Source organism: Lycium ferocissimum, chromosome 1, assembly GCF_029784015.1.
Source record: "Lycium ferocissimum isolate CSIRO_LF1 chromosome 1, AGI_CSIRO_Lferr_CH_V1, whole genome shotgun sequence".
NCBI lineage: Eukaryota > Viridiplantae > Streptophyta > Magnoliopsida > Solanales > Solanaceae > Lycium > Lycium ferocissimum.
In genome coordinates this window covers 8,219,926-8,241,171 of record NC_081342.1, presented here as the reverse complement: position 1 = coordinate 8,241,171, position 21,246 = coordinate 8,219,926, and the positions used below count along the sequence as shown (strand labels likewise).

The following is a 21,246-nucleotide window of genomic DNA, read 5'->3' as shown; positions in this document are numbered from 1 at the left end:
ATACTATTACGAATAAATCCAAGAGAGGCACCTCGAATACATTATTCATCAGATTCATGAACAACTGTAGGAGCATTAGTTAGCCCAAATGACATCACCGGGAATTTGTAATGGCCATATCTCGTTAAAAGGCATTTTTTGGGAATATCTTCTTTCTCTAACCTCTCGTGATGATAACTTGACCTCGAAGTCTATTTTGAAAAATCACTTGGCACCTTGTAATTGATCAAACAAATCATCAATCCTTGGAAGAGGATATTTGTTCTTTATTGTCACCTTGTTCAGCGCACTATAATCAATGCACATTCGTAAGGAGCCATCTTTCTTTCTTCTTACAAATAGGACGGGTGCTCCCCGCGGTGATGAGCGAGTCTAATAAACCCACTTCTCGAGCAAATCTTTCAAGCGTGCCTTTAGCTCTTTCGAATTTTAGGGGCCATTCGGTAAGGAGGAATAGAAATAGGCTTGGTATCCGGCAACACGTCAATAGCAAAATCAATTTCTCTTTCCGGAGGAAGGCCTGGAAGTTCATCCGAAAATACATCCGGAAATTCATTCACTACTAGAACGGATTGGAAAGTTGGCAACTTTGCTTCGGTATCATGAACTCGGACTAAGTGATAAATATAGCCCGTAGCTATCATCTTTCTTGCATTAAGGTAGGAAATAAACCTACTTCTTGGAGATGCTGTATTACCCTTCCATTCAAGCACGGGCTCTCCCAGAAATTGAAATCGAACTACTTTTATTCGGCAATCAACATTAGCATAACATGAGGCCAACCAATCCATACCCATAATCAAATCAAAATCTAACATTTCCAGCTCAACCAAATCAGCTTTAGTCTGGCGGCCGCATATCACAATTACACAATTTTTGTACACTTATCTAGCTATCACGGGATCACCAACCGGAGTAGATACCTCAAAAGATTTAATTAGCTCGGGTTTCACCCAATACGATCAACAACATATGGAGTAATATAATATAGGGTAGAACCCGGACCCATCGTACGCATATACATCATGGGAAAGTACGGATAGTATACACGTAACCACGTCCGGGGAGGACTCGAAGATCTGTCGTCCCGGCTAAAGCATACATGCGGGGGGTGAGCGACACCTGAAATAGATGCTCCCCTCGGCCTCTACCTCGGCCCGCTTCGGAATATGGGGAGTACGTCTGCGGGCGCCTTTCGAAGAAGAACCGAGCCGGCCCGATCCCAGGCGGGTGGACCCCAACTTACCGCTCACCGACGGCATCTCGCATCATGTGCCCCGACCTCGGCCACCGAGCATAGCAAGCATCCGAACACGGCGACAGCGTCGGGTGTAATCTACCGCAGACCGGGCCGCATCGCGTGCGGGGGTCTCTCTGTCGGCATAATCTCCCCCCAACCGAGAACACCGGGCCCTCGAACTCCTCGCGACCCAGTCCCGAACGAAAGGAGCAATCAAATCTCCCACCCGTAAATCGTGGAGGTGCACTAGTCGACCTGCCTAATTATCTAGAATGTGACCCTTATTGATCCCCCTCTATAATCACTATCTGCCCCCATAGATCTGGCCCTCTTGTTTTGCCCTCTATCGTTATCATGATCACCCCTTTGTGGATGCGGTTGTCCTTCTGAATTCTGGGTATGGGCTTGAATGCGGGAAATATCCATCCCATCTTGCAACAAAGCCATCAAACAATCCTTAAACAAATGTGGTCCCAAACCACTCACAAATCTATGCACCCGATCTCCCATGTCGGCCACCATAGTCGGAGCGTATCTAGCCAATGAATTAAATTAAAGGCTATACTCCCGGGCACTCATATTTCCTTGCTTTAGATTTAAGAACCTATCCGCTCTAGCTCGGCGAACCTCGGGTGGCAAATAGTGGCGGATGAAGGCATCTACGAATTCTTGCCAAACTGGAGGAGGCGCATTCTCTTTTATTGATGAAATGTTGAGGACATTGAAGATTATTCATGCCTCCGAAACTGAATCTGTGGAGTTGGGGTCTTATAGACTCCGAGATGTGGAGGTATTATGGTATAATAATTGGATGATACGGACCGTATAATGGTCACAGAATCGAGATAATGAAGAGGTGATTTCACGGTCACTTATACGGACCGTATAATGGTCACAGAATCGAGATAATGAAGAGGTGATTTCACGGTCACTTATACGGACCGTATAAGTTTATACGGACCGTATAGGTGTCCGTATATTTTCCCAGCGAGTCAGATTTTAAGTTATTAAAAAGGGGACCCAAGTTCATTAATTTCATTTCCCATCTTCTTATTTCCTCTCCACAACTCAAGAACTCTCTAGAACTCTCTCCACTCTTCATCCACAAGAACTCAAGAGAAATTGATGATCAAATTCATCAAACCAACAAAATTAAGTGTATGAAACTCATTGAAGTTCATCCAAACCAAGAAATTCCTATGGAAGTAAACTAGGGTTTTGGTGCAAGAGAAGTATTTCCACTCAAGGCTTATTCCTACATTATCTAAGGTACGTTTTATGGTATTTTCATGTTGTTTAAGGTATTGAGAAGTTGAAACACTTAGATTGTAGAAGGATATAGAAAATGGGTCATGAATGTAAGAATAGTGACATTTAAAGAAGTAGTTTGGATTGAGTCATGATTATTGATATGTCGTGATTGTAAGTATGTTATGAATGACATTTAGAACATGGGATAAGTATTATATGTGAGAAAACGCAATAGTGAACTATGACTATGATTATGGAGAAGTTGAAGTGAAATTGAGAAATGTGGGTAATGTAGATGAATAATAGTTGTTGCCTATAATATTGTGAATGTTGTTATGAATGTTTGGGAGTTGATATGTAATATGAGGAAAGTTGTATAAATAAAAGAAATGCTGCCCAATTTTCTCTAGCTTTAGTAAGCACGTTCATGTAATCGATTAGCTAATGTTAATGCGAATTCTCTTGAAGATAGAAACGTGGGCATTGAAGGAGAACGAGCAAGCGATAGAATAGTTAAACGAAAGAGGTATGTGAGGCTAGTCCTTTCTTTCTAAGGCATGAATCTTATGGCTTGATTTTCCCTCCTTCTCCATGAATCTCCTATATTCCGGAAAGCTAAGAGTCTATGTTCATGAATAGCCATATGAGATAAAGAGAAGAGATACATTATGAGCGATAATGATGATGATGATGAGCTTAAGTCTAAAGATTCTAGAGTTCATGATATGATGTTCCTACAAAGCTAATGATGTTAATTACGATCCATTGATGTTGTTTGTTGTATACACTCACCTTATATGCTAATTCCTTCAAGGTGAGGCAGAATGCTTATAAATGCTCCATAATGAAATCGGGGGTTTACGACCTTATGTCACCCCTATAAAGTGTAGTTGTCTTTGAGTTTCTATGCATGCATTATGATGAGTCTATGATGATGATATTACACCGCGCCTATATGGCCGGGCAGACACCGCTAAGGCGGGCAGCGTATACACCATGTCTAGATGGCATGGGCGGACACCACTAGTGGGCGGCATGAGATGGTACCGAACGTGGGAGGGCTCGGACGCGAGTTAATGATTATCACACCGTACGTATATGGTCGAGGCGACTTATACATATATGCATACATGATATGATGATGATTATGAAGTAAGCCGGCGTGCATTATTTCTTTTATAATTGACGGTCGATTCTGAGTTGCTCCTTATTTGATGCTCCCTTATTTCATTGACGTATTACTATTGTTTATGCCTTACATACTCAGTACAATGTTCGTACTGACGTCCGTTTTCTTTGGACACTGTGTTCATACCCACAGGTAGACAGAGAGGTGATCCAGACTCGTAGGAGCTATTAGCTGACTTGAGAGCACTCCATTGTCCCGGAGGTGCCATTAATTATTCTTTTGTGTTTATATATGTTTTGGGCATGACAGGGTCCTGTCCCATCCATATGTCTAGTACTCCAGTAGAGGCTCGTAGATACGTATGTGTGGGTAGTATGGTCTCACAGTTCCTCATCGTATGTATATATTATTTTAATAGTCGAAGAGCTTATGTATATAAAGGTAAATATGTTTCAAATGAAAATAGTTTTTTATGATTATTTTAATAGTCGAAGAGCTTATGTATATAAAGGTAAATATGTTTCAAATAAAAATAGTTTTTTATGATTATGAGCATAAGAAATATGAATGAACGCAGGATGGGTAATAGAATGAGTGGTGCTCGGTGGTCAGCCCCGGGTACCAGTCATGGCCCTAGTCGGGTCGTGACAACCACATCCTGAGGTGCTATTTCTGAGGAACGATTTTCAAAGGCTCTTTAGGGGCCTCGGCGAGGATCGTGAACGGTTGGAAGCTGTCATCCGTAGAATCATACGCATGTTGCGTGTGCTTCTGGAGCTCGAGGGTGTTGACCCCGATGCTCTGATCACCCCCCCCCCCTCCCACCATCCCCCTAGTTTAGTAGTTTGTTTTTGTTGGATGGTGTTTGGGAGGTGATTTTTTTTTTTTTTTGTAAATCCGCCTATATTAATGAAATCAGCGTTTGTTATGATTTTTGTGTTCTTTATATTTTCTGCTTTCTGTTGATTTAATGTTGTTTGTTGAGTGGAGTAATAACCAAACAAATACCATATCTATATTAACCACGATTTATGGTCTATTATAGACCTCCATGTTAATGATCGATTATAGACCACATAAATAAAGGGGACTGTTTTGGAATGAGAAGCCTGGTGAATGGGAACAAGTGTAAAGCTCGTAAAATTAATTAAAAATAAAAAAATATCAAACCCCAAACTCAAAAAGAAAAAATAAAATGAAATCCCAAACTGCGTAAATCTAAGGGAGAGTGGATAGGTCTATCATAGACCATCAGTTTACAATAGCCAAAGGGTATAGTATATTGTAGATTACATAATTGGTCTATACTCTACTGGTAGTGATATATAAACCAGGACCACTATTTGCCTAAAAAGGCTATAATTAAATAAAATAAAATAAATAAAAAGACTTGATGCTATTTACACAATGTAGTAACACTTTAATACATCATATGAGAGTCCCATCCATTATACACTAATTCCAAAGAGCTTTAGAACAAGTAATGGTCCTTAATCATCAAATAGTTGCCTAAAAAGGCTATAATTAAATAAAATAAAATAAAATAAATAAAAATACTTCATGCTATTTTAACACTGTATTAACACTTGATTATTATTATTAGAGTCCCCATCCATTATACACATTATCCAAAGTGCTTTTAGAACAACTAATGGTAATCATAACACTACTATTCAATAAGTCTGACAATAAGCTAATGTTCTCAAAGCACAACCTTGTTCCAAGGACAACCGAGGGCCTACAATTCATGATGCAGGTACGGATTTAGAGGACAACGTATCTGCTTAGTAGGACTTTACATGTATCAGCTTGTTGATGAGCCCCATCTTTTTTGGGGTTTAGTCATTATTTACTTTACGTTAGTTATCCATTTAAGGTATGCTGGGGGCCTTGTCCCAGCAGTTATGTTTAGCAGTTCAGACTCATGTTAGAGGTTTCATAGACTAGTCAGTCGTCAGTCATGTAATGTCAGAAAATCAGAGTCGTTTAGCTATCTTTGGCTCAGCATTTATGACAATCCGCATTTATGTTTTAAACAAGTATTTTTATTTGATATTTTAAATCTCATGTTTATTAAGGCTCATCATGTTTTATGTCTTATTCCGCTCATGTTATGCCTCATGATGATTCAGCAAGCCATGTGGTTTGCTCGGTCACATGCAGTAAGGCACCGAGTGCCGTTTTACGCCCAGACCATAGTTCGGGACGTGATATTCCTTTTTACTTTATTCAATGGCATACATTAATTCTTGAGTCTTGAATCCTAGAACTAATGTGACAACTTGTAGTTGAAAGTTTTACCTAAAATAAAAATAATTATAAATAATTAATTGGTTAAATTTTAATGATAAACCCAAAAGAAACCTAAACCTAAAGGAGCTCAAAGTGCTCAGCAAGTTTGCCAACGTCAGTTATATTATTATTGCTTTTCTTTATAAATCTACTATATTACATACTTTTAATAAGAAAAAAAATTATTCACCTAATTTTTTTTGCTAACTACTTTTCGCTTAGGGGCTCGTAAATTATTTTCATGATACCTCTTCTAAACTTTCATGTTTTAACAAATTTGAGGTTTATTTGCTGATTCTAATAAGGAATACACCATCAATTGTTTCGATGTTGAAGGTGACAATGAGACTATAAAATTCACTTATATCCTCTCACAAGAGTTGACACAATTAATTAGGGTGGGCATGGTACGATAGATATGAAATGGGTTTGACTTCTCCTTAATTGAGATATTAAATAATAAGTTTCTTACTTATAGTTTATTTAGTGAAATTTTCAAAATCTGCTTATTTTTAAAAAGTATTTTGTGTTATGAATGCTTTTCATTTTATTTTTTTTGGAGAGTTTTAGTTTGTATTTGGCTAATTAATTTCGGAAATATTTTTTTCAATATTAGAGCAACAATTTATGCTTGACCAAGGTACTAAAGTGTTTCTCGGGAAAGTAATTCTTTTTTCAACTTTTGCTATCACTCAAAAACACTTAGTTTAGTACTAAAAGCTTGGTCGTTAACTCTTCAAAATATGCACTCTTTCTGTAAAAAGGACACTTTTAATTTCCAAAAAATTTGGCCAAACAAACTTATTCTTCTATTAATTCTTGTTTCTTTTTAACCTACAATAATCACTCTTTGTAAGAGATATTAACTAAAGGAATTCCTCACATATTCTCTTTTTCTTTTCCATTATTTTTGTACTAACATGTTTCTCTGGAAAGTTACACTTTTTCCAGCTTTTGCTACCACTCAAAAACACTTATTTTAGTACTAAAAGCTTGATCAAACACATTAACTCTCTAAAATATGCACTCTTTCTAAAAAAAAAAAAAAAAATTTTAATTTCCCAAAAAATTGGCCAAACAAACTTATTCTTCAATTAATTCTTGTTTCTTTTTAACCGACAATAATCATTCTCTGTGAGAGATATTAACTAAAGGAATTCCTCACATATTCTCTTCTTCTTTTCCATTTCTTTTTATCATACAACAGTTTCATTAAAAAAAAAATCCGAATTTATAATTTTATTCAATGTAGAATGCATTTATGAAAAGGTAAACGTAGGGTCTTCGTATATTTTGGTTTACGAAGGAAAAGAAATGTTGAAATAAGCAAAAACTTCGGAAAGAATTAAAGACTTCCAAAATTATGCGACTTAACTTTTTGTATATCAACCATGAGCCTCATATTGAACCCTTTTAGTAACGCCATTAATGTGGCACATATCCTAAAACATTGAAATGATGTATGGTAGTTTTCCACATAAGGTTCATTTAATTTTTTTTTACCTTTGTAGTTGATAATTTGGATAATCCTTCAATTATGTAAATCAGAACAATAGCTATTACCTGAATCCTCGTGCAAGTAAAATTGATTTGCTAACTTAAATACTTCTTTTGTTATTAATTGAACTTTAAAATCTTAAATATTGAATAGTCCTAAATAATAATTTGAGGAAAATAGTCATAACATGACATGAAAAAATCATTAGTATTCAAAGAATGAAAAACAACATCACTAATACTTCTACAAATAAACGAATAACCTTAGACTTACCAGAAATATCTTAGACGAATTGAACTCAATATGAAAAAAACGAATAGCAGCTTCAATCTCTAAAAAAAAAGAAAAGAAAAAGAAACACAGTCAAATAACAAAAAATATATTGTGAAGTATAAAATTACAAACTTGATCCATTCTTGAAATACATAAAAATATGAAACCAATTGTGCAGTGGCGTACGCAGGATTTTTTGTAAGTAGTGTCGAAATTTAAAGAAGTGAACAAATGAATAAATCACTATGATGATATCATATTTCAGGAAAAAAAAATTCAAGTACACTACTACAACTCTTGTCAATGAATTATCATTTTTTAAAACCTCTTGTCAATGAATTATCATTTTTTAAAACGTACGATAGACGATAATGGATTCACTAATTAGAAAAATTAATAATTTTTTTCCTTATATTAGACACCATACAACGGTTAAAATGCCCAATTTTTTTTTTTTTTTTTTTTTTTTTAGAAATTTCAACTAGAAAAAGAAGAATGAAAAAAATATTAAGACAACTTAAAACCGAAAGAGTAACACGTAGTACATATGATCTCCTAAAAAATGCAACTTATAGGAAAAAAAATACTTAATTTTTTTTTAACGTCCGCAGATTCCAATTTGATTTAGATACTAGTTAAGAGTAGTAGAATGTAGATCTTATTTTCTTATTTTAAAGGAGTCAAGAGTTCAACAACTTTGTTGGCAGCGGTAATTTAATGACACTAAAAAAGGATTAGATTAAAAAAGCTAGGTTTCGAAGTTCAATCCCGCGACTGCAGTGGGATTAATGTGAGCGCTGCACCAATGAGCTAATGAAGACGTACTGCCATTTCATTTAATTTTATTTACACACTGATTTGTTCTGCATATACATACATATAAGTAAATTTTTTTACCGACCAAGCGATGTCGGATGACACCCCTTGGGTATAGGTGTGTCCGCCCCTGCAATTGTGCGGAGGATTCATGCATGAAAGGTTACAAATAATTACAAACTTGATTCATTCTCGAACTACATATAATCAATTTGTGAGAGAAAATTTGTGCGGAACCTTTATGATCTATTGAATATTAAGATAATAATATGTAGTACAACAAATTTTTACAATTATGCCAGAAACATACAACAATAAATAATCTAAATTCCAAATAAAAAAACATAAAAAGAAATTAAATACTTACTATTAGCAAGGGGTGCTACTTTATACTCAAGAAAATGAATTTTCGGAATAATGTTGGACCTCAAAAAAAAAAAAAAAAAAAATTCAAGAATAGATTATGTTAGATTCTCCGTAAAGTCAATCAAAATATATTATTAGCTTTGCTACATGATGAATTGCAGTGGATATGAGGTAAAGATTTTATAACCAAGAAAAATGCTCCTGGGCGCAGGAGTCCCTTGGTGCTCGTCCTAATATATATAAACAAAAAGACTCCTAAACCTAAAAGGATTTTAAAGTAATACATATATAATTAAATAATAATTTGAAGAAAATAATAAAGCACTTCTAATTAAATAACAATTTGAAAAAAATAGTAAATTATAATTTTATTTATTATAGAAGGATAAAAATTCAATCAATCTTTGTACTTTTAATATAGGGGAAAGGGTCAAAAATACCCCTCTACTTTGGAAAAATGGCTAAAAATATCCTCCGAACTTATTTTGGGTCAAAAATACCCCTCTCATCCTTAAAGTTTTCAAATATACTCATGTCTTGTGAAATTATCCCCCAAAAATAGCGAAATCATTATTTAAGCATTGTTCCATCATTTAAACGACCCAACTAAATAATAACCCATAAGATCCCTTTATTCCCCCAATTCCCTCAAACTTCAAACCTACGTATTGGGAGAATAAGAGAATTTTATGGGTTATTATTTACTTGGGTCGAGTTTAAATGATGGAAAAGTTTCAAAAATGATTTCGGGTTATTTTGGGGGATAATTTCCGTCAAGACAGGGGTATATTTGAAAACTTTAAATGGGAGGGTATTTTTGACCCCAAAATAAGTTTGGAAATATTTTTAGCGCTTTTTCCAAAGTAGAGGGATATTTTTGACCCTTTTCCCTTTAATATACAATAGACTACCTCGTAATTGGGAAAGCCCGCGCAGAATAAAGTCCATTTCTTGAACAGTCTCTATTTTGAAAATATATGTATCTGACTCTTTTACTGTACTTTGTATTGGCATTTGGGAGCCTTATAGTAATAGAAGTGAAAAGAAGCTAACTGTAGCTAAGCAGTTTCTTGGAAAAAAAAAAAATGCAAAACAAGCGAAAGAGAGGAGATGATATGATCCCAGTTGTGATAATAGAAAACAGCAGCAGTGAAGAAGAAGATGATGTTGATTACGATGGTGAAGGTGATAAAGATAGTTGTGGTTTTTCCAAGAAGAGGAAGAAAATGGGGTTTTCATGTAGAGCTAACCAAACTACAGGTGGAGAGAATGGTAGGAAAAGGGAGTCCAAAATGTGGTGTCATCAGTGTAAGATGAGTGATAAAGACAGAATGGTGTGTTGTTCTAAATGTAAAGTTAAAAGATTTTGCCTTCCTTGCATCACTCGATGGTAAGTGAAGTCTTTTCTTTATTTATCTTCCTCATCACGAGGAGACTTGATTGAGATTTTTTTTAGCCAAAGATAGACACTTTTGATGATGTAGCCGATTTTGGAAAGAATATAATTTGCATAAAGGCAACGGGGATGGGCAGGGGCAGAGAGAATGGGTTTGGGGAAGATGTCTCAGGAGCAAACAGTAGATACGAGACGGTTAAAACATAAATGGGGCAGGGCAGGGCAAAATTGTGGAGAAAAGCTAAATGGAGCAGGGTATGTCTAACGGAAACAGCCTCTCTACCCCACAAAGGTAGAGGTAAGGTCTGCGTACGTCCTATTCTTCCAAGACGCCACTTGTGGGACTACACTGGCTATGTTGTTGTTGGGGCAGGGCGGGCTAAAACTTTAGAAAGTTTAAGGCACGCCCTTCCCGGTCCCACCCCGGGTGGTATTGATCATGGTAGTATTGATTGTGTTTTGGCAGTATTAATTTTTTGGTCATTGAAGTTGTAAGCATAACTGGTAAAGTTGCTGCCAGGGGATCAGGAGGTCACAGGTTTGAGCCGTGGAAACAACCTCTTGTAGAAATGCAAGATAAGGCTGCGTACAATAGACCCTTATGGTCCGGTCCTTTCCCAAACCCCGCGCATGGCGGGACTTAGTGCACCGAGCTGTCCTTCTTTTTTTTTTGAAGTTGTGAGCATAATTGCCAATTCTTGAAGATTTGGATCTTTGACAATGATATGATATGATAGTGTTTCTGGGAACTCTTTGGTGATATATATCCCTGGGAACTCTTTGGTGATATATATCCCATTGAACAAGTTCCTAGAGTTGAGCTCACCTTGGTGGATGTTTTAGAGAAATATCAATATTGACACTATAGTTTTTCTGGTGGTTTTGAAAGACCTATTCTAACAACCTTGATAACTTTAGTACTCCATCAAAGTTGATTTCGAGAAACTTTTACTCATCAAATTAGACATTAAGCAACATTACGTGGAAGTAGCACTTGGAAAAAACTTTCACCTGAAGCAATGTGGTACCATGCTGATATACGTTGTAAGCTAATATGAATTGAGCTGTCTAATTTTATTGTTTTAGCAAATTTGAATATAAAACAGTTTTTAAGCACTGGTAATCATCAAGTTTTCTATTTCTCGTCTATGTAGGTACCCTGGGATGCCAGAGGAGGCCTTTTTAAAAGCTTGCCCTGTATGTCGTAACCTTTGCAACTGCATAGCTTGCTTGCGGTTGGATGGGTTAGCTAAAGTAGGATTCTTTTAATTCTTCTCTTTGTCTAATGCTCTAAAATCATTTCGTTATTGTTGCAAATTGAGTGGTAATCTTATTTGCAATACAGCATTTGACGAATGTAGAAGTGAAGTTCAGTGATGAAGAAAAACTCGAGTACTCTAACCACATCGTACGAGCACTTTTGCCTGCTTTGGAACAATTTAATACAGAGCAAATGATTGAAAAGCAGTTTGAGTATCAGAGTCAAGGTATTAAATCTCTCTATTTGATGGTAAGAAGGTTATAGATTTATAAACAGGTTGTGTCATTTAATAGGTTGTCATATACTGTTGGTAACACAGATTATTGGTAACAGATTATATCATTAATTCTTATTAAATGGAATGATATCCAATTAAGAAGACTGAGTTTTGCGGCTGTTATTCTTTGAGCAAAAAGATTGTTTCATTGAGTACCATTTTCTTTCTTTGGGCAACATTTCCAGATTCAAAGGTTAATATACAAAAAGCAAAATACGAGAAGGATGAGCGCATTTATTGGTGAGCATTCACATTTACCTTAGACTGCAATTAGTTGATAAATTCACAGAATAATGAATGTCACCCGTTATTTGCAGCAACTATTGCAGTGCTTTTATTGTTGATTTTCACCGGAGTTGTTCTAGCTGTTCCTATGAACTTTGCCTTACTTGTTGCAAAGAATTAAGGAATGGCAATCTCCAAGCAGATGCATCTGAAGTGAAGATGCAATATATTGACAATGGACCAGGTTATTTGCATGGTAAAGGTTGTAGTATAATTTTTTCAGCTGGAACTACTGAAGTTAAAATAAGGGATAAGACCAAAGGGGCAATGGCATCTAACTGGAAAGCCAAGGAAGATGGTACCATTCCTTGCCCACCCAAAGATATGGGAGGTTGCAGTAAAGGAACCTTAAAGTTGAGATGTATATTTTCTGAGAATTGGATATCACAGCTGTTACAGAAAGCTAAAGAAATAGCAGAAAAATGTAAATTGAAGGAAATGCATAATGATTCAGAACTGCACTTCTCCTGTTCAAAATCTAAGGGTGCAAATGGTGGCAAGCTACATAAAGCAGCTGCTAGAGAAAATTCTGATGATAACCATGTATTCTGTCCAGCAGCTGTGGATACTCGGCGTGCAAATTACAGGCATTTTCGGGTCCATTTGTTTAAGGGTGAACCAGTTGTTGTAACTAAAGTTCTTGATAATGCATTGGGATTGAGCTGGGAACCTATGGTAATGTGGCGTGCTTGTCGACAAACCAAGAAGGCTTCTGATGTCTTAAATTGCTTAAATTGGTGTAAGGTTTGTCCAGTCTTCTATTCTTAAACTGTGAAACATAAAACTAATGTTGTTACATCTTATGCTATGCCTGTATATCCTAATGCCCCACATGACTAGGCAAGCCTATTAGATGTCATGATTGGGATCTATTGTGCTATTTATGGTCTCTTTTTGTTCTTTGGTAACTATTATTTGATCTAGTTCAGAACTTGATCTCATTGTTATATCTGTCAGCTTGATGACATGTTCATTACATCATGTGGGAGTGAAGTTCCCAAATCAACTAATTATTAGAAACTGGATTGAGAATATTTTATTCCCAAGAGGACAAATGTTTATTTCCAAAACTCAAACTAGATACGTTCTGGTTACTTTCTGGATGACTTTGTGGTTTAAAAGAAGCATGTCAACAAGCAGGATTACTTATTCCGCAGATTAATGTTATTTTACATTACTTTGCATGGTGGGTAACTCCTGCTTCTTGACATGTTGCTTTCCATTATGTTTGTTTTTACAAATTCTAAATGATATGTAATTAAAAAATGACTATTTGAATTGTGTAAACATGCTATCAAAATCAGAAATAATTGTATGTACATTATTTTTTTTAATGAAATTGACTATCTGCATTGTGTAAACATGAAAAAATAAGGGCAGCCTGGTGCTCAAAGAATCCATCATAGCATTTCGAGCCTCCATTATGGAAGCCCCATGCTCAACCAACTGAGCCACCCTTGCGGGTTGACAAACCCACAGAATTAGCACCCAAAAAGTCTGACTTGGCTTGCACTTAACAATACCGTTATCTGCAGCCTATTTTTGTAGTAATACGTAATGGAAGAATATTGTCAAAAGATAACATCACAATTTACAACTACATGCTATATCTAATCTTGATGATCACTACGTACACTATGTATGCAGTGAAAAGATAGGAATCAGAGATTTTCTTAGGACAACTACAACTCTATTCAGAAGCTGAAAATGAATTGTTTGGTGTTGTTATATTTTTTGGTCACATGGAAGATCTAGATTCATTTATGGATGTTTTAGTAAATATGCTTTGTCAAAATTAGAATAATTGAGGTGTATGGTACATTATATTTTCCATGTTCTTAGTTTACTTTATTTATTCTGGCTACCATGCAGTTGGAAATGAACATACACCAGTTTTTCAAAGGATACATGGAGGGTCGCTTTGACAGTTATGGGTGGCCTCAACTCTTAAAATTGAATGACTGGCCGCCATCAGGTCTATTTGATGAGCGGCTGCCGCGTCATGGTGCCGAATTTTCTAGTTGTTTACCTTTTATGGAATATACACATCCTCAATATGGCTATCTCAATCTCGCTCTAAGACTTCCTGATAACTGTTCGAAGCCAGATTTGGGGCCTAAGGCATACATTGCTTATGATTTTCCTGAGGAGCTTGGACGTGGAGACTCAGTCACCAAACTACACTATGCTGTGACTGATACGGTATGTTTGGCTCCTTCAAATATTAACATGCACTCTGATCTTTTGGATGCATTTCGGATGAAGTTACAAAAGAGAAACTTACAGAACAGCCATATCCAAGTTCCTGCTCAAGGTCTTATTTTTCTTTTAAATTATGTATGTTTTAGGTCAGTGTGTTGATGCACACTCAAGCAGTGGTCCCACCAGTTGAACAACTCTCAGCCATAGAGAACTTGAAACAGATTCACAAAGCACAGGATCAAAGGGAATTTGGAGCTGAACACGATGCATGAGAGTAAAGCTGAGAATAAGAAGTATAGCCAGCAAAGTGTAAAAGTTGAGTGTGAAACAAATAAAGTGGGAGAAGAATACCAATACAGAGAAGATATTATTTCTCTTTTTTGGGCAGGATATGTCTGAAGGATTTGAAGAAGCAGATGGTGGTGCTCTATGGGATGTCTTTAGGAGGCAAGATGTTCCTAAATTGGAGGAATATCTCAGGAAGCACTTTAGGGAATTTAGGCACACATATGGCTCACCATTGCCGCAGGTAAATATAACTGGGCAACTTTCATTTTTGTTTTTGATAAGGAGTGGAAATCTTTCATTTTCTTCTCCATTTTGAAATTTCTAGAGTAATTTTATATTTATCCATGTGTTGCCTCCCCCATGAATATTAGTGCATGTTGTCATTTGATGTTGCTGTCTCTCGGCTTGTCACAGCTCCATAGGACGAGTTTACTTTTGAGTGTCTATTTATTATAATCATCTTTTACTTGAAAAAGGCAGTTAAAGTTAAAGCTCGACCTCTAGACTCATCACTAAAGATTTTTGAGACCTTTTCGCTTAGCTTTCTCATGAAAATGCTAATTCATGACTCGGGTTTAATTAGCAACTAACCATTTATTAGTATAGTGAACCATTAACTGAGTGTCTGATATTTTGCTATGCAGTGATGGCCTGATATTTTTCGTGTTTGTGATTTTTATTGTAATTGCTATAATGGTATGATGTTAGATATTGGTAATTCTCATAATAGTCACTTTGATGCTTAGTGTAAAGACATGTAATGTACGTTATAGTAATCCGGCTTTGTTGAATAGATGTTAGCTATGCTGTGGTTTCTTATCGTTTATGGTTCAGAAATTACATCTCTTAGCTGGCCAAAGTTGCAATGGATATTTGATACTGCAGTAAACTCCAATATATTTCACCTAATATCCTCATTGATTGATCCGAAAACATATTCATTAAACTCCCATTTATTTTTTTCCATTGCAGGTTGTTCATCCCATTCTTGATGAAATTTTCTACTTGAGCACTGAGCATAAAAGGAGGCTAAAGGAAGAATATGGTCATCTTATTCTCTTATTCATTGACATTTCGTTGCATGTCTCATGCAAAAGGTAGTTTCTGAGACTGCAATTGTATTCACTATGCTTTCAATTCCTTGTGCAGGCATTGAACCATGGACTTTTGTTCAAAAATTAGGTGAAGCTGTTTTTGTTCCTGCTGGATGCCCTCATCAAGTCAGAAATTTAAAGGTATGCAGTTAGTTCATCTCTCTATCCCATGTCATCCTATCATCCTTTTGTATAGCATATTTGTGTAGTATTAGGGAAGTCCAGTAGCACATAGAACCATCATTTTCTTTTCTTTTCCAGAAACGTCTGCTTTTAAATCCCTGTCATAGTCTTTAATATTGCTTTAGCTGATATGATTTACAATGGTAGGATCTTAGCTTAGTGAACCATAAGTCTGGTACTTTTATAAGCTCAGATCGATGACTTCTGACGTGTTCATCTTTTACAGTCCTGTATCAACGTTGCTGTTGATTTTGTATCTCCTGAAAATGTGAATGAGTGCATCCGTCTGACCGAGGAGTTTCGCAAGCTTCCCAGAAATCATGATGCTAGGGTAGATAAGTTGGAGGTATATGGATCCTTATATCTTCCTTCTTTTTTCACCTTTGTTTCTTTTTTTGAGTTTTGGGGTGGGGGTGGGGGGTGGGGGGTGTGGTTAAGAAGTGCTCTTGACATCTTCTGCTCCTCTTAAGCATCTGTCACTGGTTCTTGCTTTTGGATATTGTGTTATTTTCCTCAAACACATGATCAAGAGAATTCAATAAATGCGGATTTTAACCACAAGCATCTAAAGAGCACCACCTAATTAAAAAGTTTATGGAAAAGTAAAATTGTAGAGCCTGGAAGTATAATCGTCTTGTGTCACATGTTCTTGTTTCATTGTTGATGACGTTTTTTCCGGACCTTGTGTTTATTCATTGGTTTATTTATGATTTTTATTATTTTGTTTATGTTTCGTCATTGAAATATAACAGTAATCTAGCCGAAAACAGTATTTGCATGTGTAAAGATTACTTGAATCTGCCTGTGCCACTTCAGGTAAAGAAAATAATTGTTCATGCGATGAGCCAAGTAGTGGATCAATTAGAGAAGACACTATTGTAAGATTGCTGTTCCTTTTCTTCACAATGCTTATCTATAGTATTCTGTCATGACTTTTTTACTTTCATCAACTCTTATCTGACCTTTTTTATCATGTTTTCTCTTGAGCCGAGGGTCTTTCGGAAACAGCCTCTCTACCTCCCAAGGTAGAGGTAAGGCTTGCAAGACACTCTACCCTCCCCAGACCCACTTGTGGGATTACACTGGGTATGTTGTTGTTGTTGTAAGATTGTTGCTCCTTGTTTTCACAAAGCTATGCCCTTATTTGTCTCATAAAGTTTTCCTGCCATCTCTCTGTGCCCTGCGTAAATCTTTTAAGTTTAGGTCTTATTCTGGATATGCTTAAAGCATAATTTCATTTATACTATTGTCAGCCATGGAGCTTTTATCATATGGTGTTCTCATTCTGGACATGCTTCTATCTTATGTCGAAACACATAAGACATAACCATTTAAAGACAAGGTAAAAGATGCTAATTGCGTCATTGCAGCAATACGCATTTGAGGGGAAAAACAATTGGGAACTCTCCTCTGATTTCAAAAGATAAACACCTAGAACCTCTGTCCCAATTTATGTTCCACACTTTCCTTTTTAGTCTGTCCCGAAAAGAATGACACCTTTCTATGGTTACAGATAATTTAACTTTAATATTTCTATTTTACTCTTAATGACTTATTTGACACCGCGAGTTTCAAAAGTCTTCTTCTTTATTAAACTCCGTGTCCAGTCAAAAAAGGCCATATAAAATGGGACGGAGGGAGTATTATTTGTTGATCCAAGGAAACCCCAGTTGTGATGCCATTGCTTTTAGTGCTCTTCAGAATGCTAAGTACCCTTGTTTACGCACACTTCACATTTTTTTCTTTTTCTCTTTTCCTTCTCTGGATGCATGTAGGAACTCTGAAGCAAGCATCACTACAGGATTATCCTCATCAAGTGCGATCAGGAAAAGTATAAATGTGAGCCACAGACTCAACAAATTTCATTTCTATGTCAAACTTCATTATTTGGCTTGATTTTTTTCATATCATCTTTTATAGGCTGTGCCAGGACCAAGTTTGCCAAAATCTCCCTCAATTTCTGAAGATCTATCCAGTAGCAAGATAGCTAAAAGAGAAGAATATGTTACTCCAAGTGAGGATGAGAAACCAAGAATTGCTGAAGCTAATCTACATTCTCCGCTTCCTGTTCCTGATCATTTGTCGTCAGCAAACAAGGTTTACTCAATTGGTTAGTGATATCTCTACAGTCCCAACAGCTTTCATTTCTAAGCCAAACTTCATTGCTTGGCTTGTTTTTTTCATTTCCTCTTTTCTAGGATATGCCAGGACCAGATATGCCAAAATCATCCTCCGCTTCGAAAGATCTATCCAGTAGCAAGACTGCCAAAAGAGAAGAATATGTTGCTCCAAGTGAGAATGAGAAACCAAGAACTGCTGAAGTTAATCTATATTCTCCACTTCCAGTTCTAACTGCTGAAGTTAATCTATATTCTCCGCTTCCAGTTCTTTCAGCAAACAAGGCTTACATCTTTTCTGGTTTAGCTTTTCCTTGTTACGGCCGTATGAATCTTTTATGTAGAAATTAATACGCTTTTTATTGGCAGGCTCAAGAAAGCACATCAATTCCTAGTGAAAAGTTGAAGCAGTCCATCAATGTAGAAGATGTGGAATCAACTTTCCACACGGTTCGATCATTCTTGAAGTCCTTACCGGAGCAGTTCTCCAACAAACAATCAGGCCTCCATAGCAACACTGCGAAGGTAATATTTGAATTACTCAATCAGACAGTCTTTGGAGGCATTGGCTCATGATCCAATGCATGAAAAAGAAATGAGTGGTGCAATCGCTGCTTTAGATGAAAATCCCTCATTATTCTTTAGCAACGAACAAGCCAAGCAATTGGTAAAACTTAAGTATGAATTCCCAGTCATGGTTAAGAAATGGAGGGACTTGGCACAAGCTGAATCAAGTTACCAGGAATTTTTGACCAGTTTCGAAGAGGATAAGAAAAAATTGGATGATTTGAGTAGATCAGAAGCAAGGTTGAAGTCGGAGCATGATAAGAAGGAAGAACAAGCTAGAAAATTGGAAGCAGCCCTTCAAATTATAAAGGTCCAGCAGCAGGAAATCATGGACGAAAGACAAGAAGCGTCTCAAGCAGCTCAAAAAATCATGCTGTTAGCTCAAGAAAAAGCTGGAAAGATAGAAAGCACTAAAACTGAATTGGTAACAACAAAGATGCAGATGGATGGCTTGAGAAAAAATTGGTCCAACTTTCAGTCTAAATTCCGCTAGGTGTTACTTTCAGGTCTGTCCTTTGTATTGTCACAAATCACCATTGTTTAACTTACTTGACTTTATGGTTCCTAGGACTGGCTGCATTTTGGAAGGTGGAGCTTTAGTCCATGTGTACATATAAATTGTAGATCTTGCTGCCAACTAACAAGGATTGTGGTGGAATGGTAAGTATTCGTTCATCCTTAACCACAGGTCCCGGGTTCGAGCCTTGTTGGTTATGAAGTCGTCTTTGTTAGGGAACGCTTTACCCCTCAATGTGGGACTTCCCGGCGCGAATATAGATTTAATTGACCCCAAATCTAGTACGTGAGGCCAAAGTTTGGCTTCATCATTTCGTTTTACTGGAGCACCAAAGCCTTTAGTAGAATGGATTATGCGCCTTTCAGTGGTTACATTTTTTTTTTTTTCCTCAAAATTACATAATAATATTTTCAAATATATTTTTGAGTTTAAAATAAAAAATAGAGGTAATTCAACTCGCTAAAAATAATGAAATGTAGATGTTATTTAGCAAACTCAATTTTACTTCACAGAAGTCCTTCGAAGCCTTGTTTCATGTACATATCATTGAATTTCACTTTAGAATAGCGCATAAACTCCCCCTTTTTAATAATTATTTGGCTTGTACTTTTTCAGTCAAATGAAAATATCACCTAAATATGTGAAATCGTTGCACAAATTTATAAGGAAATATCTCCTTACTAAGACCATGATAAAAGTCAAATAAAAAAGAGGTTTAATTGTCTTAATAAAAATTTATCATTTGAATCTGATTGCTAGAATTATCGATATCATTTAGAGATCGTTGGATTGTTGATTAGAGTTATATGTAGATATTAATGATGCAGATTAATGTAGTGTTTTCGTCATGCAGAGTGTTGTTCATTTAGTTATTTTATCTTGTACCCTACATAAAATAGTACATAAATTGACTCATAACTTATACATATTATAGTTACTAGTTTCTGCGCACGTGCATTGTACGTGTATCCCATGTCAATCAGAATAATTCTTTTAAGTTATAAATTTTTTTAGAAGTGTATGTAACGATTAATATGGAATTGGGAAAAAAAAAATACAAGTTCAAGATTTGGCAAAAACAAGAATTAAAATGCTTTAATGTTATAAAATCATTCAAAAACTTTAGTTGGAAGAGATTTTGCTTTTTATGACTATGCGATTATCAAATTTCAGTTGGTTATGGTTAAGATTAATATAAAAAAAATAATGCAAGAACTAAAAGAAGATAAAGTCGAATTATAAGCATGCAAACTTAGGTAAAAGTGTAGCTAGAATGCTAAAGTAAGATAAACACAAGAGAGCACGCGCGTTACCTTATCTATGATGCAAAAAGAAAAATATGTAGTACAAACTTAGAAAACAATCCCGATTTAAAAAAAAAAATGATCTCTATTCGTAATTGCGTTTCTAGATATTTAAACAAATTTCTCTTTGGCACCAACTATGATTGTTTAGATAAAATTTGCATAAACTGGAACTACGATTTCATGAATGCTCATCAAAAGTCACATAAAAGAAAACGAACTTACTTGAATTGATACTTACAAAGTAAAATTGTGTTTTGCCAGAGATGAACCTAGATAGAGGCCTAATTAAAATCACAAGATTTGTACGAAAATAGGATATTCATTTATTTTAAAGTCTACTTGTATAAGTTGATATCTGATATCAAAATTTGATTGAGTGGCTGATGGTCTTCTTCAACAAATGAATTGATTCATCAGGAATTTAATTGTGCGTCTTTTGATTTTCTTTGCAGGTTAGAGAATTCATTAAGATATTCATTATGGTAGTAATGGGTTTTCAGTTATAATTGCCATTATGTGTACCAAAAGGTTATAATTGTCATTAAAATTTAAACTTAAATGTAAAAGAAATGAATGCTCAAGTTCAGATAAATCTTTTCTGGAAACCAAAAAGGCCTCACGGAAAGCTAATTATCTTAATGGGTCCCCCAATTTGTATTTTTCTATTTTTTTATTTTTTATTTTTTTGTTATTTTCATTTGAATGTATATTTACCTTTCTGTAGACAAATGTTATTTGAATAGTGTTTAATTGTAAGGGCAATTATGTCATAAAATTTTATATGGACATTTTAGTAATTCAACTTTTTGTTTTGATTGTTCCCACTTTTTATATAATATATGATGATGATGAGAGATTGTAAACTGGTTACCAAATATCGTACTTGG

The 21,246-nt window shown here is 35.7% G+C and overlaps 2 protein-coding genes across 2 annotated transcripts in view; both read left to right on the top strand.

Moving 5' to 3' along the window:
- LOC132046179 (lysine-specific demethylase JMJ26-like) overlaps positions 1-19,241 on the top strand; it is a 57,938-nt gene extending 38,697 nt beyond the window's left edge. The window contains exon 16 of the transcript XR_009412669.1: positions 19,124-19,241. The gene's annotated coding sequence lies outside the window, so the exon portion shown is untranslated. The remainder of the gene's footprint in view (positions 1-19,123) is intronic.
- LOC132061688 (lysine-specific demethylase JMJ29-like) lies at positions 9,780-18,544 on the top strand. The gene is made up of 15 exons (XM_059454426.1): positions 9,780-10,255; positions 11,416-11,515; positions 11,607-11,748; positions 11,976-12,039; positions 12,117-12,828; positions 13,957-14,286; positions 14,433-14,552; positions 14,603-14,815; positions 15,547-15,619; positions 15,724-15,809; positions 16,078-16,197; positions 16,668-16,729; positions 17,627-17,690; positions 17,772-17,948; positions 18,338-18,544. Exons 1-15 carry the CDS (start codon positions 9,951-9,953, stop codon positions 18,542-18,544), a joined length of 2,775 nt encoding a protein of 924 aa, XP_059310409.1. The 5' UTR covers positions 9,780-9,950.
- Positions 19,242-21,246: the final 2,005 nt, after the last annotated feature.

Bases quoted from the DNA above. Each gene is read 5' to 3' on its own strand.
- LOC132061688 (XM_059454426.1), top strand. From the start codon at position 9,951: ATGCAAAACAAGCGAAAGAGAGGAGATGATATGATCCCAGTTGTGATA. The intron at 10,256-11,415 runs GTAAGTGAAGTC...TCGTCTATGTAG, and splicing joins CTTCCTTGCATCACTCGATG to GTACCCTGGGATGCCAGAGG. The intron at 16,730-17,626 runs GTAAGATTGCTG...GGATGCATGTAG, and splicing joins CAATTAGAGAAGACACTATT to GAACTCTGAAGCAAGCATCA.